This window comes from Chamaea fasciata, unplaced genomic scaffold, assembly GCF_029207755.1.
Source record: "Chamaea fasciata isolate MVZ Bird 193981 ecotype frontalis unplaced genomic scaffold, bChaFas1.0.hap1 SCAF_4, whole genome shotgun sequence".
Lineage (NCBI taxonomy): Eukaryota > Metazoa > Chordata > Aves > Passeriformes > Sylviidae > Chamaea > Chamaea fasciata.
This window is the reverse complement of record NW_027094089.1, coordinates 76,595,677-76,613,789: the sequence shown is the minus strand read 5'-3', so window position 1 is coordinate 76,613,789 and position 18,113 is coordinate 76,595,677. Positions and strand designations below refer to the sequence as shown.

The 18,113-nt window shown below is 51.3% G+C and overlaps 1 protein-coding gene across 2 annotated transcripts in view; it reads left to right on the top strand.

Annotated features, from left to right (window-relative positions):
- Nucleotides 1-15,266, top strand: part of OPHN1 (oligophrenin 1) — a 57,182-nt gene extending 41,916 nt beyond the window's left edge. Inside the window, exons 16-24 of one of the 2 annotated variants that reach the window (XM_066182130.1) lie at nt 153-211; nt 1,599-1,704; nt 2,420-2,579; nt 6,187-6,334; nt 7,285-7,581; nt 8,257-8,422; nt 9,359-9,409; nt 10,098-10,148; nt 10,292-15,266. In XM_066182130.1, the coding sequence (XP_066038227.1) occupies nt 153-211; nt 1,599-1,704; nt 2,420-2,579; nt 6,187-6,334; nt 7,285-7,581; nt 8,257-8,422; nt 9,359-9,409; nt 10,098-10,140 (1,030 nt within the window). In that variant the 3' untranslated portion in view covers nt 10,141-10,148; nt 10,292-15,266. The remainder of the gene's footprint in view (nt 1-152; nt 212-1,598; nt 1,705-2,419; nt 2,580-6,186; nt 6,335-7,284; nt 7,582-8,256; nt 8,423-9,358; nt 9,410-10,097; nt 10,149-10,291) is intronic. The other variant, XM_066182131.1, reaches the window with a different exon arrangement.
- Nucleotides 15,267-18,113: the final 2,847 nt, after the last annotated feature.

Here is an 18,113-nt window from a genome sequence, read left to right as displayed (position 1 = left end):
GGAGGGCTATTTCACTGATACTGACTGCAGAGGGAAATGCCACTGGGATATGGTGGCACTGACGGATGAGCCAGTTAGCCTATTGGTCCAAGATGAGTCATGAGTGGGTCACAATGCCCTGCAGAGCTCAGTTTTCTTTCTGGTTGTTGCAGGAACCTGTCTGAACCCGTCATGACGTACAAGCTCCACAAAGAATTGGTTCTGGCTGCCAGTAAGTCCCACAGCTTCCTCACTGATGGTTCCTGACCCTGCTCTCCCCAGAATCACTTGGCAGAGCTCTGCCAGCCCAGCTCCGTGGTGTCTGGCTGCTTCACCTGTAGAAAGAGCAGTGGCTCTCTCCTCCAAGTGCTTATCTGTGCAGGGGATGTGGTGCTGGATGTTCCCTTCCCTCCTTTGCTACTGCAGTGCCCTTCCTTCACTAGACAGGGTCTTGTGCTCTCGGGGCTCTGGAGAGTCAGAGGCTGCTTCTCACTTGAAGATGCCACAAGAATTGTTTCCCCCTAGTATTGATATATTTGTTTGAAAACCTGTGAGGGAATGGGATGTGCTGTTGCCACACAGATAAGTAGGTGTTCCCTTCAGGTTGCAGAATTTGTCTGGGGATGTTGAAAACAGAGTGTCTACCAGCACACGGAGGACATTTCTCAGCTGTAGCTGTTGGGATTGAGTCACAGTTGGGAATAACAGACGTCAGCCAAGAAGCACAAGTGTGGTGCCAGGGCTTCACCTGTGCTGAGCCAGTCCGTCCTCGGCTGTCACCTCGTTGTGGCCATTGCAGATAAGCCATGGCAGCTGTGAGCCAGTGCCCTGTTAGGGAGACAGGGATGCAGGGAACTGATCATCACCCTGAACATGGGAGTGCTGCCATTTGGAAATATGTGGCATTAGAGCATCCCTCATCCCACTGTGCCTTCAGAAGTCACCGGGAGACCGAGTGGGTGCTCACTTCTTCTTCATTCCTCTGCAGAATGAATAACACCCATTCTTTCCTGGAAAGGGAAATGTTCCACCACTTGCTGAAGGTGGTCAAGCCCAGGATTTATTAGTTTCAGAGCTGGTTAAGCCCATGACGGTTGGGTGTGGGCAGAGCATTTATCCCTTCCCTGCCCTCCCTCAGAAACTTGCACCATTGAGCTTCCCAGCCACCCAAACCTCACACCATTCTTTTCACTGAGTATTTTATTGTTTCCTGATTATTTATTCTTCTAAAGGTGACCTCTTTGGGTCAGGGACTCGGGTTTTTTCACTGCAGGATATTTTAGGTGTTGTTCAGTGTCAGAGCTCTCTGGGCAGATAGGACTCCCAGAGGCAAGTGTGTGGAACAAGAATGAGAAGGGAAGGACTTGCCCATGCCCAGCCTCTTTTGGAGTGTGTCGCTGGGCTCCCTTTTAAGGTCCATTTCTTCCGCTTTCCACTTCATATTGTTTCTCAGATTGTGTTCATCCTGTTGCTGTGAAATCTCACTTCCCTCTGCTCCCTTTTGCTCCCATGCTGCACTGCGAACAGCTTCCACAGGTTTGCTTTGGCTTTATATTTCCCTGGTGTATTTAGTTAGAAAGTGTTGGGTACAAATTCTTCTTTGTGTTCCTGCTTTCCAGAGTCCGAGAACCTGGATTACAGGCTGGGAGCCATTCATGCACTGGTCTATAAACTGCCTGAGAAGAACAGGGAGATGTTAGAACTCCTCATCCATCACCTCGTCAAGTAAGCAGATGTTTTCCTCTAAAACCAAAGAAAGGGGAATAATGGAATCAGCAGAACAGGCCTTTTTGGATGGTTGGATTTGCAAAATTTTACCCACCATAGTCCCCCTTGGGAATTTCCATGTGGAATGCACAACGGGGGTGACTATCCTCCCTTCGCTCTGCATGAAGTGGTGCTTCTCTTTTTGGTTGGTCCTTCCATCCCCTTTCAGCCATGCACAGAGCAGGAAATGATTTAAAAATGAAAATACTCTCTGAGAGCAGAGGCCGTAGATTATGACCCCTCAGGAATTTATTGGAAGCCAGCATAGTGTGCTCCCTATACTCAGTTCTCTTCCTTCAGAGAGGGAGAAAATTAAAGCCAGAAGTCAGTTCTGTATGAAAAGGATACAGGATTTAACTGATTCCTTTTGTGTATATGTTGTGCAGATAACTTTTGATTGCAGAGTTAAAGAGGAGCTGGGAGTGAGAAGAGATCAAATAAAGATGCTGTCAGCACCTTGCACTTTCCAGCATCTGTCTGAGCCAAATGTGTGTGTCAGAGCTAGAGCCATGTTTGTCACTGATGGGAAACAAATTCTGAAACACAGCAAAGAAAACTGAATGACTGATTCTTAGTGTATCCTGGGTTTTCAGTTTTTTTTCTTGGAATAAGATCTGTTTGGAAATAAACAAACCAAACCAAACTCCATTCCTCCTTCCCCTGGTCTCTGCAGCGTCTGTGAGCACAGCCGGGAGAATCTGATGTCACCGTCCAACATGGGGGTGATCTTCGGGCCCACCCTCATGCGAGCACAGGAGGACACTGTGGCAGCGATGATGAACATCAAGTTCCAAAACATCGTGGTCGAGATCCTGATAGAGCACTTTGGGAAGGTACGGGGCAGCACCGGAGCAGCCCCGGCTGCTCCAGCCTGCTCCTGCCAACTGTTGCTGTGGCAACACAGCAGCGCTCCGGCTCCTTCTGGAGTCTCCTTGGGCTGGCTTTATGTAACACGCTGCTCTGAAAGGCTTCAGGAGGAAGCAAAGAGTAGCAGGTGTGTTCCTCAGTGTTGCTGTTATTTGGTCCCAGAGGAAACAGTGAGTCTGGGCATTTTTTGCCCTTTCTTTTAAAATACAGGGAAGCTTTATTGAAAAAAAAACCCTGTTGCATGACTGGACATTACAGGGCTTCACTCTTTCCTTTGCTAGACAGGAGCTAGGCCAGAGCAGAAATGGTTTTAATAGGCACAGTCCAAGGTGAGACACTGCACAAGTGTTAAATCAGTGGAAAAAATCCTAGAGCAGACAAGTATTGAATGGTTGATGAAAGTAATTCAGCTGTGGTTGCATCCACATAAAGATACAGAGATGGTGTGGAGATGGTATGGGGAGACTCAGGGAGCTGCTGCCTGGGGTGCAGCAGTCAGAAGGAGCTGAGGCTGCTGCCCGTCGCCCTGGGCCACGCTCTCACAGGACTAAGAGTCCTGGAGAGCCTTCAGCCTTCCATGGATCTGCACTGGGTATTTCATATTTCAGCCTGAGCATCGCCCATGTGCCCAGCCAGGGTCCAATTGCTGGGGTGGTGCTGAAGATGCACGTGCAGACAGCAGCTTTGTCGTGTGGAGGTTCTGCCTTTGGAAAGCAGAATATCCCACTGTGTCTGTGTTCACACTTGCTGTCAGTGATACCCGACACTGGCTCAGGGGTGTCAGGTGGCTGCGGGATGACAAGAGCTGAGTGTTAATATTGAAAGCTGGAGCAGCAGATCCCGAGCAGCGAGCAGGTTACTGCTCTGGTAACAGCCCTGGGTTCCAGGGAGCGAGTTTGGTCCTCCAGCTTTTCACAGCAGAGTGCACAGTGTCCAATCTCTCTCATGCCTTAGAAGCAGGAAGCACATGGAGCCGTTCATTCAGGGATGCTGTTTGCTGTGAGGGAGCTGGGGCAACTCCCAGCATACAGGGCAGCACATGGGTGGGGACAAAGGTCCCTTTGGAGAGGGAAGAGGCAGCCAAAGCTGGAACAGCAAGGTTCTTGCAACAGAGATGTGGAGCCAGAGCAACCAGGTGGGGACCACATGGGGGTGTGGGACCAGATGAGAGGGTGGGAGTTGGCTGTGATGCCAAGGATTGAAACGGGATGAAGGAACTCAGAGAGGCTTCTGAGTACCCACAGCAGAAGCTCATGGAAACACCAGCCAATTCTATTGTAGGTCTCTATGAACACTTGTAATAAGTTCCCGCAGAAAAACAGACTGTCTGTGTCTGAGTTCTCACACACTGGCTCCAGAGATGAGGCTCTGTGCCCCCCCTTCTCAGCCTGCAGCACAGTCTGAACCAACACACGCTGCCACCTCTGAGAGCTGGGAGGACAATTTTAATTAAGCCAGATGTCCTTTTGCTTGCTTTTAATTTCTCCAGCAATAAGGTTAAGTTAGTCACATTTATTGGATTGAGTTTTTAAGTTTGGTGTTGGAGCTGAGAGTGTCTTCAGCTCACATATGAGCAAACAGTTCAGATGAGTCTTGGAGGAAGAGGGTATGTGGGTTATGTGGTGCAATCTCAAGACTCTGAGGATAAAGTAACTATTCATGAAGTGTTTGTGGATAATTGCTATTTCCACAGCTCAAGTTTCAATGCCGTGGTTAAATTAAATAGGTTGATTGTTCTGGAAACACCTTCTTCCCTGTACAAACCTCCTTAAGATGAGGGTCTGTCAATATCTTTGTACCTTTAGGTTATTTAATTTAGATTTTCAATTAGAAGTAAATCGGAGCCTGCACCCACCTCTTCAAGGTCATTTGTGGTTGGTTTAGCTTGCGTTTCAGGTGTTGAAAACAGTATTCTTTGGTACCTGTATAAGTGTCCAAGGGGATCTTAATGCTTCTTTTAAAAGCAGGATTAGATTCTGCTTAGGATATAGGGATTAGGTTGACATTTCCAAAAATTTTCCCTCCTACAGGCAATCCTTTGCCGTTTTAATAATAAACAAGCTGCTGCTTTTAATTCAATTGCTGCTATGTCACAGCAAGAGAGTACTCCAGACCTTGTGTTTTGGAACAGGGAACATGTCTTGCCCCTGCCCAGGGCAGAGCCCAGTAGGCAGTGAGCCAGCACCTGCCCTGTGTCACTAAAACCTGAGCGTGGAGGATTTTTCCCAGAGTGGGTGTGTAATCTTCCCTCACTGGAGATATTCCAGAACTGTCTGGACACAATCCCATGCCATTTGCTTTAGGGAAACCTTGTTTGAACAGGGAGGATGGGCCAGATGACCAACTGTGGGCCCTTCCAGCCTGAACCATTCTGTGATTCTGCATTGCTCCTCCTCTCCTCATGCTGAGTGGGCCAGGCTGTTGGGAGCAAAGCCTGGTCCTGGCACGTGGATTTTATCCAGAGCCAGCCCAGGCTGGGCCAGAGCAGCCTAATCCTGGGGAGTGGGGAGCTGTCTGCCACTGCCTGCCCTCCCCAAACACACAACTGGGACCAAGGAGTTAAAACGAGGGTCATGTTTTTCTCTTCCATCCCCCATCTTGGTCTCCTAGCCCTGTTCTTTGGCCTGGAGAAGAAGGAATATACTTTTGGTTTGAATTACCAAAATGAGGCACTTAATCAAAGCAGAATGTTACATTTCTTCATGTTAAGATTTTTCTGGGTGATGCAATGCAGTTGTTTTTCCATATCGAAGTGTGGCCCAAGGGTGTGGTGACCCAGCATGCCGGTGGGGCTGGCACAGCTCTCCTCCTCTGGGCTGGAGCCAGGAAAGGACCAGCTCTGCATCTCCCAGGACAGGCAGCAGCCTCTGGGCTCAGCAGCTCAGGCCACCTCCCCATAGTAACTCAGGCTTTAAAGCCTGATAAAACTTCAATTAACATCCCTGGGAAGAACACAGGAGCAGCTGCTTTGGGCCTTGATATGGTGTTTCAGTTCTTCAGATGTATTTCTTTTTCAGCTCTTAAATAAAGCCCTGACATAAATGAGAACCTCTCAATTAATCCCAACCAAATGGGTGCCACATGACCAGTGAGAAAAGGAGATAAAACTTCTCCGTAGCATTGTTTTTATGCCAGTATTTCATCCCAGGTAATTTCCTGGTGCCAAACGCGTCATTGTAAGCCAAGAGCTGAAGGGTTTTAGTATTAGATCTGAAACAATGCAGGGCTGGTTTGGGTGTTTTGGGGATTGTACCTCTTTGGTGATGGGAATCTTGATATTGGTCTGGAGCTGTCTGCTCCAAAGCTTCAAAGCCTCCCTGATCTGCACTAGGGGAATTCACTTCTACAAATGGTTTGTTTGTTATCTTCCTGCTGAGCCGCAGGGACAGTATCAGTGGTGGGGACAGTGTCAGTGGTAGGGACAGTGTCAGTGATGGGGACGGTGCCGTGGTGGGGAGGGTGCCAGTGTTGGGGACAGCGTCAGTGGGGGCACCTTGGGTGGGGGCACCTGCAGCAGGAGGTGAGGCAGCGGCCCCTTTGTGTCAGGTCACCTGAATGTGTCTCCCTTTGCAGATCTACTCTGGTCCCCCAGAAGACACCACAGCCCCCCCAGTGCCCCCACCCAGGGTGGCTGCCCGGCGGCACAAACCCATCACCATCTCCAAGCGTCCCCTGAGGGAAAGACCTGTCTTCTTTGGTGCCTCTGTGGAGGAGAGTGGAGGTCAGTCCAGCTGTTCCCTGATGCCTTACCTGCCTCTCACCTCTCCTGCTTGTTCTAACACCTTTCCAGGAGCAATGGAGGTAACAGCAGCGGGGCTGCACTTCCTGAGTCCTGGACATGGCAGGCAGTGAGGGCTGTTCAGAGAGAAAGGAAAGCCAAAAACACTTCATACATTGGTTGCATCATGTCACAAGTCAGACTTCGTGGGATTTGGGTTTTTCTGGGACCTGCTGCAATTTCCATTAGCTAAACTAATGCTGGTTCTTGGTACAGGAGAGGCCCAGAGGAGAGGTTTTGTGGCATCAGGGGCAAAAAACTGCATGGAGTGCTGGTGGGATGGTAGCCAGGGAGGGCTGTGCTGCAGGAGGCCCAAGGAGGTCTCAAGCTGGCTCAGCTGCTGGCAGTTCCACATCCAGAGCAAGAACTTCAAAGAGCTTTTTCAGGACACAGTGAAGGTATTTTCTAGGCCAAGTTCTACTCTGACATGATAAGGGCTTCAGCATTCCCTTACAGTCAGCTGGATTAACAGCAAAGGGCACATCAGCTTAAAATCATGTTTCTGCACCTGATTTGCTCTAATTGGCACTGCAGACTGTGCTCTGATTCCGCAGTCACCAAAGAGATGTTTCTCCATTAGTTTTCACAGCTCTGATGATGTTTATGTGTAAAGTGCACTTTGTGACACTGGCAAAAACATGATTGATTCACGTTGCTCTTTAAAACCCCCAGACTGCTAATGGAGCTGGGACTGGCCTTGCATTCCAATGCTTCCCTGACCAGAAGCATTCACCTTGGACCGCCCAAGGCTGCAGGGAGCAGTCAGGTTCACAGCACAGCTCCTGCTCTTGGGCCCGTAGCACAGCAAGAGGGGTTCGATGAGTGGCTTTTGGTGGCACATCAAGTGTGACACACAACTCACCCCATGGCTCTCTGCCCTCTTGTCCCCACAGCAGAGCGGCTCGGCCAGACACCCAACAGCGGCGGCGTGGAGGCCCCCAAGCCCCTGCTCCGCAGCCGCCTGCCCGCGCCCCGGCCAGGGGGGGACGAGCCGGGGCGTCCCCCCGCTGACACCCGGCCCCAGCCACGCACTGAACCCGAGCTGGGGAAGCTGGGGAACAGGCTGCAGGATGGAGGGGCAAAGCCAGCTGGCAGGGCGGCCAACGGGGTGGTGACCAGCCCTACCCTGAGGACCGCCACGCTGCAGGCCAGGAGACCGGCGCCCCGGCCGGGCATTGTTGGCAGAGAGGGTGAGTGTGCACCCACCAGGGGCCTGGCCAGAGCCAGGCAGGAGAAGCCCGAGATGCCCGAGTCAGCCCTCCCTGGGGCGGGTGCTGGGCTTCTCCCCTTGAGTCCTCTCGATGTAGCTCAGCAGGAGGGGCTGGGAGACCAGAACAGTCTAAGGTGTGGTCAAGGGTAAACATTGTCACTCATTCCTTGTTGATTTGACTCTTAAAGACTTTGAAGGGTAAAAATAGCAAGGTTGGCTGGATCTTGGGGAAGAAAAGCAGCTGAAGAGAGGACAGGTAGTGTCACTGTCCAGGATGAATGCTCAGCCTCAGGAATCACCAGTTTGTGCTGTTCCTCACCCTTTCATGGAGCAGCACTGCACACGGTTTTGGTTAAGAACAGTTGTCATTTCCAGGAAGTTTCAGCTTCACAGTCAGTAACTACGTTGAGTTTGTCCTTGCAGGTCCAGCTCCATCCCTTGTTCCCAGTGCCAGGAAGGCTTTTCTAGGGCAGGTAGAGTGGGAACTTCCTTTCCCTGGAATCTGTCTCTCCATCTGGCTATTGGCCCCTTTTAGTGAAAGAGTGTTGAGGCAGGGGGACAGAACTAAAGCCATGGACCTGTTCAGTGCCTGTTCATAAATATCTGCCCTCTGCCAGAGGTTCCTTCTCAGTGTTTGTCATCTCCATCCCTGCAGGTGACTGTGACAGTGTCCCTAAGCCACGTTCCCATGGTGATAAGCCCGTGATAACGCGTCCCCCTGTGAGACCTCCAGATCCACCATGCCGGACTCCCATCCCTCCAAAGCTGGAGCAGAGGCCAGATCTGATAGCAGGGACAGCAGAGGAGATGCCTTCATCTGTGTAAGCCAGCAGACCGTGGCGGGGGCATGGTGCTGGTGGGGACACCTGGGAGCTCAGTGGCTGGAGCCTGTGGATGTCCACTTGGCACTGGTGCAAGTGCAGGTTTGACTGTTCACTTGGAAAGTTGGGCAGAGGGCATGGACAGGGAGGGGAGTGGGGCCGTAGTGAAGGCAAACACGAAGCTTTGGAGCTGCTCAAGCACAGCCCTTCAGGCATGAACCTTGTCCCATCCCCCTCCCTTCTGTCCCTGAGTCGGTGGAGCTGAGCCCCTCCCTGCCTGCCCCCAGCAAAACTCTCAAATGAGACACTTTCTGGGGCAGGAGAAGATTCAGCTTGGATCTTCTTAAGAAAACTGGATGGAGTTCAGCTTCATCTCATCCTCAGTTTTCTTTCAGATTTTAAGAGTCAGAAACCCTGCTGGCTTTAGTGGGAATTAACCAAAAGAAAACAAAAGGTGCCATGAGCATCAGCTCTGTGCCAGAACTGCCTGGCAGAACTTCTCTTTCTTGAGCTCGGGCAGAAGCACATAAACACTGAAGGAAAGACCATAAAGGGGATGGATGCATGTAGGATTATAGGCGAGAGCACAGAAATAATGCCTGGATGTGGCACTCGGCACTATGTTTTAGTTGGTGTGGTGGTGTTTGATCAAAGGTTGGACTCCCTGATCTTGGAAATCTTTCCCAACCCAAATTCCCAGATGATTCCATGATTCCATGGTTCTATAAGCAGTCCAGCCAAAGCGCTGGCAGGTGGTGTGAGGGTGTAGCCAGTGCGGAAAGAGCCCAGCTGTGCCTTGGCACAAGAATTGTCAGTTGAAGGTGATCTCTGCAGTTCTGCCAATGTTGCAGCTCATTCCCCTGATCTCATTGGCAAATGTCATTAGCAAATTGCCAGGTCAAACCAGAAGAGAGACTTCTCCTGTTTTCTTTGCAGGGTGGCCTCTAGGACCAAGTTCTTTGAGACGGCTTCCCGAAGAACAGGCAGGTAAGGCTGGCAAGGGGAAGGTGGCACGTGGATAGCAGCCCTGCAGCACAGGGTGCTCCCTCTGAGGCAGAGCCAGCACAGACAGCCCCAGTCCCAGGCCTGCCTTGTCTCGTACTCATAAACAGCAGATGAGGCACAGCTAAAATGCTGAAACTAAACAAAGAGCACAAAGCGTAAAATGTGAGTCCAGATACAGACTTGATAAGTTAAATATGCCAAATGAGAAACATCCCTGTGGATCCCTGTTACCATGTGTGTGGATCTGCACGGCGTAGTGCCTGTTGTACTCAGGCTTTGTGGGAATCAGGTCATGGGTGAGGCAACGAGGGCTGGTTAGATCCCAGCAGCTGCTGAGAGAGCATGGCTGGTCCAGAGCAGGGGGTGTGCAGACAGGGAGCTAGGAGGTTATGGGGGCACACTGAGGGGCAGTTGGTGCCATTTGTGATAATATTTGCCCAAATAAGCCTCAGCTTCCTGCTCTGAAAAGCTGCCAACCTCTGCCTAAGGGAGAGCAGGTTTGTGTGTAAGTCTGAGAACTGCTGCTGGTACTGAGAGGGAAAACATTTGTTCTATTGCAAAACAGATCCCTCTCTGCCCATTACCCAGCCTCGAGGAGCTTGTGGAGCTGAGTTGGAGCTTGCTCCTTGCACTCATTTTTTTCTGTATTCTTATACTTCCTTTTATCCAGTTCTTCATCACCACAAGGCAGGATCCCAAGTGATGAGAGCTGAGGCTAAAGGTACGTGTTTATGATAACAAATCAAATAATACACTGAAAGCAGACATGTAATACAAAGTCAGCATTTCTGGGGTTGTGGGAGTCCAGTGGTTCTGCCATTACTGCACTACTGCACAGACATGGAGCTTCTTTTCTTCTTCCAGGCTTTGTAAGCACACCTCAGCCCATCTGGATCCAGGAGACTTTCTGTGCTTGTGACCCAGAAATCAGAGCTGAGTCTTGCCAGCCCCAGTGCCCTGGAGAGCAGCTATCTTACCGGACAATGATTTCCGAGCCACAAGTGGCTCAAGAAATTAGGAGAGGGAGACCACGATGGAGAGCAGATCCTGCCTACACATCTGTGTTGGACTGTTCCCTGCCCTCCCTCTTCTCCTCTCTGCAGACTGTGACAGTGCCCGTGTGTGCCTGCACAGGTGACGGCAGCATGGGCAGGGATGGGGGATATGGACTGCCTGCTCATGCGCTCACTTTCAGGAAACACACTTTGAAAAGGGTGTTTGGACAGCCCAAGGGCTGAGTCCCTGTGTTTGGATGCAAGGGCAAAACAGCTGCACTCCCCCCTTGCCCTGAGAAGCCCCTTCCTTTGTGTTTGTGTCCCTCAGTTGGTGAGTGTCGCTGTGTGGGACAGCTGTGCCTGGTAATGCTGCCCGTGGTGATGCAGGCTGGGCAGGGACAGGGGAAATACTGTGCTCAGCTGTGTGGAATGTCTCCTCATCTCCTCCTGGATATCCCTGGCCTGGGACACCATGCTGACAGGGGTGGCTTGGCCAGGGGCTTGGCCTGAGCCATGGCCACAGCCTTGCCTGGGGTCAGCTCTCAGGCAGTACCCTTGGGTCAGCAGCCTCCAAGGGTGCAGCTGGGGGAAGAGGGCAGCAGGTGCTCCTCCTCTTCCTCTTCCTCCACTGCCTCCTCTTCCATGTGAGCCACACTCCCACAAGATCCACTTCTCACAGGCCCACCAAGAAGTCTCCATCCTGGGTGATCACGGTGGCCAGCACAGAGGTGCTGAGGATCTGAAACTCACTGATTGTGGATCAAACCCGTTGTTTTTATGAGAACTGCCCAGTTTCTTGTTTGCTTGTTTATTCCGTTCAGTCCAAGATGCCCGGGCTGTCCCTCAGTCATGGCCCTGCGGATGACGTCCATGGGCCCGAGAGGTGTCCCTGGCCAGGACCTCTGTAGCAGTAGAGGTTTGTCTGTTTCTCCAGCTGCCACCTGGGCCCAGCTCCAGGGCTGTGCATGGCAGAGAGCTGCTTCCCCACTTCCTCCACCTGCCCAAAGATTACTCCTCTCTTTTGAATGGTTTTCTTTAGGTGCTGAGAGCATTTGCAAAACAGTGGCCAAACATTCCTACAGCTGCTTCCTGGGTGCTCCATCCTTCGAGCGTGCTGTGTCCTGCCTGGCGCTTTGCCTCTGTGTGACCTCATGCCTCTTATTGCTGAATGGCACACACTGGCGCTCACGTGTGTCATGTCCATGGTGCTCTCACTCCCTTGGCTTCTGCAGTGCCCCAGCTGCTCCCTCCTTTAGGCCTGGCACATGAACGTGGCTTTAAAACCAAACCAGCCTTGTGCTGTGGCAGTTGAGGCTGTGCCACATGCACTGGCAGCACCTGGGGCTGTGCTGGGCCCCTCCTGCTGTAGTCCCTCACCAGGGGCTCAAGGACAATGCACAGTGGTTCTGATCAGGGATCTCTGAACAGGTGGGATGGAGCTGAAGCTGGAGCGAGCTGCTCTGACCAGCCTGGCAGTGGGGCCACCTGGCTGCAAAACTCCTGGGCCTGTTGTGGTGTTGGGCCTGTGGCTCCCACACAAAAGGCCAGCATTTCCCAACTGTCTTGCTTTAGGCTGCTCTTCGGGGATCCCTCGAGCCTGTCAGTTTGGGAAGCTCCTTGGGTTCTGCTGTTATGGGTGGCTCTGGAGGTGACATTCTGCAGAAGGAGTGGCTTGTCACATCCTTCTCCTACTTGTGCCTGCTGCCAAGCACAGACCCCCAAAGCCAGGCTCTGTGGGTAGGGAGAATCCAAGGGTGGTTGGGTTTCAGTCTGACAGTGTGAGTAGTGAGGAGAGGCAGCTTCTTGCAGACTATCTCATGGTGTCCTTTTGAAGTTCTTTGTCACTTGTATGTCTGTGCTGATTTTTTCTGCACCTCTGGGTGCAGCTGAACACTGGGGACCAGCAGTTGGAGTGGTAGGGGATGTTGATAGTGCTGGCAAGGGGCTGTGGGGCCCAATCCCTGCAGCTGTGAGCACAGTCCCTGCTGCCAGTGGCCCAGGAGTGACAGCTGGGAATGCAGGGGTGCCCTTTGCAGCACAGCAGCCCTCCAGCGTCAGCCCCAGAGCCATTGTGATGTGTATAAGCTTAGGTTACTGCAAGTGTTTATAAAGTTTCCATGAAGTGAAACAACCATCTCAGTGTGTTTTGTTCCTCTTCACCCTGGGCCCAAGGCGCTGCCGCCACTGCTGCCCCCTCTGCAGGCAGGCCCTGCTGTGGGGGCCCAGCTCTGTGCCCTGGGGAGGCCACACAGGGCTGTGTCCATAGGACTGGGAGTGCCCTAGGCTCTGCCATAGCCCCACTCTGGGTTTGCAGTCCCCACAGCTGGTTTTCTGCATTTTTCTGACGGGAGAAGCTGCCCTGTCAAGGCTGAATATTCCTGCATTGCCACAGTGCCTGGACAGCGTCCTGTACTATGGGGTCACTAAGACTCTGGTTTTCCTGTGACCACCAGCAGCTTCTTTCCATGTATCCAGCACTCTTTTCCCCTTCTCACATCTGTTTTCCCCCACCTTCTGGCTCTTGACATTGTGCACCAGTGTTTGCTTTTCAGGCCTCTTGCTTTCCTTGAACAGCGATCCCTCTCTCAGGAGAGAACAGCTTCTCTCTCTGAAACGGGAATCTTGCAGCCAGCTTTGGAGCCCGGATTTCTGGAGAAGCCTGAGGGAGGTGACCGCTCAGAGGGTGTCCCAGGGACAGCAGAGCTGCTCCCACAGCCTTGAGGGTCCCCAGCTGGAGAAGGGGAGCGTTCCCACCCACACCCTGCTCAAGGCTGGTCGCTTTGGGGATCCTCCTGCAATTATTTTGTGCGGGCCCGGCCCCCGCCTGCGGGTTCTTGGTGCAACACCGGCCGAGTTTGCCAGCCAGGAGAAGTCTGTGCCATGCCCTGGCTCCGGGCCCAAGCAGCCAGAGCATCCAGGGGCGGGCATGGACACAATGCACCTGGAACAGCAGCTGGAGGGTTTTCTGCTTGCTTTTACTGGCTTCCTGTTTCTCTCAAAAGTTTCTTTGTGGGGCTGTAATTTTTCCAGGGCTGGATGCATTCAAAACAGCGGTGTTTGGGGAACTAAACTGGTTTTTCTCCTCACTAGGCCTTGTATGAAGTGATCATGAACTGGAATGAGCATTGAGGCACTGCCCCAACAATCCTTATCTCCCAACCCACAGGTGCCTGGCTTGCTTTCTTACAGAAAACATTTGGATTTAATATGAGCAAGAAAATTATTTTCCAGCACAAGTAAAACCTTTCAGGTTTTTATAGAAAGAAGATAACAAAACAAGCAGTTCCAAACTTGAGCCTGAGCCTCAGTGAGTTCTTTTTAGAGGAAAAATTTCAAGAGGCCAAAGACTCTGCAGCAGATACATCTGTGTGATAAATTTAGAATTGAAATATACTTAGTGGAGCACTGACATCTGAAATTTGTGTGCTACACAGAGACCCACGAAGGCGCCAGAATCCACCCACGTGGGACTCCTTGGAGGATCAGAGCTATGGTTTTCTGCTCTGTAGTTTTCCCTGACCCATCCCACTGCACTATTAGCCATTTGAATGCTCTGAGCTCGGAGCAGCTCCCTGCGATGGGCGGGTTCCTGGCAGCCCTTAGCCCTTCTTGGCCTGTACACATGGCTGTAAATCAGGTCAGGCCTCCAAAAAATCCTGTGATTGGCTTGAACAATCAGGAGATGCTTTGAACCAGCAAAGGCCACAATGTTTTCCATTTCTGTGTTTTCAGAAGTTTGAGTGCTTTAACAGCCCCTGCCAGTGTCTCCAAGAGTTCCTGCAAGGCAGAAGTTCTGAAGGTTCTTGAAATCCTGTATAAAATGTGGCCATGCCCATGAAAGCTCAGAGAGGCATGTCCCCACAAGCTCCATCCTCCCACAGCTCCATCCTTCCTCAGTCTGTGTCCTGCACACCCTGGCTGCCTTCAGTGCATTGGCCCCACAGGCTCTCCTGGTGCCACCACACCATGCTACCACACTGTACCACTGCTCCCTGCTCCTATGGGATGGGACACGGGGCATGCCAGGCAGGCCTTGTTTGCCCTCCCCTTGGCACCTGCCCACCACTGGCAGAGGGAAGCAGCAGCAGTTTGGGGTAAGGAGCAAACTCCAGTGTTGGCTGATGTCCGTGGTGTCAGGGTGACCCTGCTGAGGTCTGTGGCTGCCACTGGCTCGTCCTGGGAGCACAGGCACAGCCTTAACACCATGGAAGGCACAAAGGGCTGGATGCCAGTGTAGCAGGGCCACAGTGCTGGTGCTCACAGGCCCCTAGGGAGGAGGAACCACAGCTGAAAGGGCTATTTGACACAACTCGTCAGTATTTTAGGAAACAGAACTTTGTGTTTTAAAAATATCCCACTTTCTGCTCTGAGGACAAGAACAAATAAATGACCTGAAAGCATTGGGGCCATTTGGGGGGTTTTCATGATGTTTCCATGTTTTCAGTTGACTTCTTCATGGTAACTGGAATTTTTCCTGTGAGTTTGGTGTGCCGTTCTGCCGGGGAGGCAAGGCATCTCTGAGGGCAGCTCTGGAGCCTGCTGACATGTGGCTCATCCCATGTGCTGGCATGGTGGCTTGTCACCATGCTGCCAGGCCCCACAGCTACAGCAGTTAGGACAGGTCAGGGAGGTCAGCAGCTTCCCTGTGACCTGTAGGTCCTTGTGAGCTGTGCAGGGGAGATGCAGGGCATAGGATGTGGGATGCCAGGATGTGCAGCAGAGGTGGCTGGAGCAAAATGGGGCAGGAGCTGAGCGAGGTGAAGTTGTCCTTCAGCTAGTTCTGACCTGGCAGCCCCCAACTGGGTTCCTTCACTGTCCTCCCACAGACACTGTTCAAGCCACATGAGTTCAGGGCCATCAGAGACAGAGGCCAGTGTAAGCCCAGGATGTGCAGCCACTGAGGGACCAAGTTCATCATCCCATGAGGTGCTGGACTAGTGTCTCCTGAATGTCCCTGGGGATGTTGGTGCCCAAGTGGCCATTTGGCAGGTGACACTGGGGCTGACATGCTGGCAGGTACCCAATACACCACAGCAGCCCTTAGGAGCTGAGGCCTGCTCAGTGTCCATTAAGGGTGAGTTTTGAAAATAACACATTAATTTTTCACTGTCACTCAGAGCAAGGGATGGGATCAGGTTCCTTGCAGTTGACAAACCCAAGGGTTTTTTTTTTTTCTCTTGGCACACTGTTTTTCAGCTCATGGGGGACAGTGTGTGGACTCCAAGGGTTTGTTTTTTTTTTTTTCTCTTGGCACACTGTTTTTCAGCTCATGGGGGACAGTGTGTGGACTGCTGCTGTGCAATTACACAGCCGGTATTGCCAGCTATTTGTGGCCCGATGAGCTGCTTTTATTTTTTCCAAGCTCTTTGCTTTGTCTCAGTGAATCAAATCTTGGCCCTGGGCAGGACTCACATCTGTGCCTTGAATTAACAAGTGGCTGATAAGCGTCTTCTTTATTACTTGGAGAGCATAGGTCAATTTTATAAAGACGTTCCAGAAGAATGGATTTACAACTGTTCATAAAGATAGCAAAAACAATGACAAGAGCAGGAGGACACTGGCCTTTATTAGCTCCTTGCTTTGAGAAATACATTCATCAACTGAAATTCAATTTAAAAGACCTAAAGAAGAATATATGAAAGGATTAGCCAATTGATATGTAATTGAATTACGACTTCAGAGGTGATTAAAAGTGAGATCTGACTGTAAAAGAAAGCCTACAATGACCTAATGTACAGCCTCATCTACTGGCAAATGACCCACTGATTCCCAGCGCCCTTGCTTGCTGGCAGCCGTCACACCCACAGCAATTTCATGCACAAAATTGACACAAAAGCCAAGTGCAGGCAGAGGGTAGAGCTCCAGCAAACCAGATTCTGCATTTATTGGACTCAGAGCAACAGCAGATTTTCAGTTTACAAAAAGAGCTGAACACCAAGCGTGAGGGACCACTCCGTCACATGGCTGGGGGCTTGTGTGGGCACCAGGCGTGGCTGAAAGAGAAATGAGAATTTTCATTTATCCCCAGAGTGGTGTCATTGGTTTCTTGACCTGGGTGCCAGGCAGGCCCCTCTCTTTGGTTACACAAATAAACATCCTTCAGTCCCACATGGGGACTTGTGAGTTGCAGTTGTCCCCAGGGCATCCTGCACTGCACCCCATTGGCCCCAGCAGCGTCTGTCACCACAGTCCAGCCTCCATGGCACCAGAACACTCTGGGGCTCTCTCTTCCTTATCCAATGCTTTCGGTTCCAATTAAAAAAACAAACAAACAAACAAACAAAAAAGAACAACCACACCAACTGTGTCAGCAATCCACCCAATTCCTTCTCTGGGAGAACTTACCCTCAGGTAATGCTATAACTTGGGCAAAGAACTGTGATTCCAAACTGAGCTAGACCAGGCTGTGTGCACTGCACCTGCATCACGAGGTTTGTGGGGTCTCCAGGGTGACAGTACGACTGAAACAGGTCCAAGGTATCCCCAGTATCATGCTCAGCCCTCACCTTGGAGCCAGACTCCAGGAAAGAACCAGCATCATACCCCAAAGTCTCTCTGCCATTCCAAGGCTGCTGGCTCTTTTTCTTCTGGCAATGCTGTGGCATTGCCTTCTCTCTTTCCCTCAAGTGGAAGGAGCAATTGCAGACACTGGCCTTTGTTACTCCCAGGAACAGAGCTGTGGGCTGGGAGGGCCCCCCCAGGCAAAAAGGCACCAGCAATGAGCTTTTTTGGCTTATTACAAAAAAAAAAAAAAAAAAAAAAAAAAGAGTAAAATACATCAAATAGAGAACTCTTATTATTACAGAGACATGTTAACAAAGATAAACAGCATAAAATTGCCACAGAACACCAAATACCTGGCACAGAGAGCAGCTTTTATCCACTTGCTAAGGGTTTATGTGGGTGCAGAGATTTACTCTGAGTCACAAGCACAATGTCCCTCTGCTGCTGAAGGGAAATGAGCACAGGGAGCAGGTGCCAGTGGGCAGGGGAGGCTCTGACCCACCCAAGGGGACCAGGACACCACAGCCAGCCCTGGGCTGGCAAACAGGTAGAACACAGTCACTCTCTGTAATCCCAGCATTCTGCCCAAATGTGTGAGGATGCTTTGTCCAAGTCAAGGAGGGAAGAAACAAAGGACACTTCGCTGTTCCCCGAAATGCAAACACTGTCCCTTGTCTAATCTCAAGAAGACACAGGAAAGCTGGAGCAGCTGATACTGACCCCAGCCTATGTTAGCATGTGCTCTCTGCATGCCAGAAAAGGGGGGACCTTTGCAAACTGGGCAGCATCCAGCCAGAAAAATAATTAAAAGCCTCCATTAAATTGCCAGGTTCTGACTCGTCTCCTGCAGAGCATCCAGCACCTCAGTGGGCGACCAGAGAGGACTCTTAGAGCATGTCACTAAATAGGTATCTTTAGCAATAGAAAATGGGCCATGCCTTTATTCTATATAGAGATAGATAATTTTAGCATACATTATGTTACTGAAACATCCAGGGCAAGAGCTCAGCAAGGGGAGAGACACCACGGGGACTGCAGGGCTGGCTGCTGGTGGGAGGTGACTGTGAAGGCAGCAGCTCTCAAGCTGGCTGGGAGGCAGGTGACACCTCAGGTACCCCTCAGCATTCCCTACAGACCACAGTGACAATCCCACAGCCCAGAGCAAAGAGTGGTACTGCAGCGAGGGT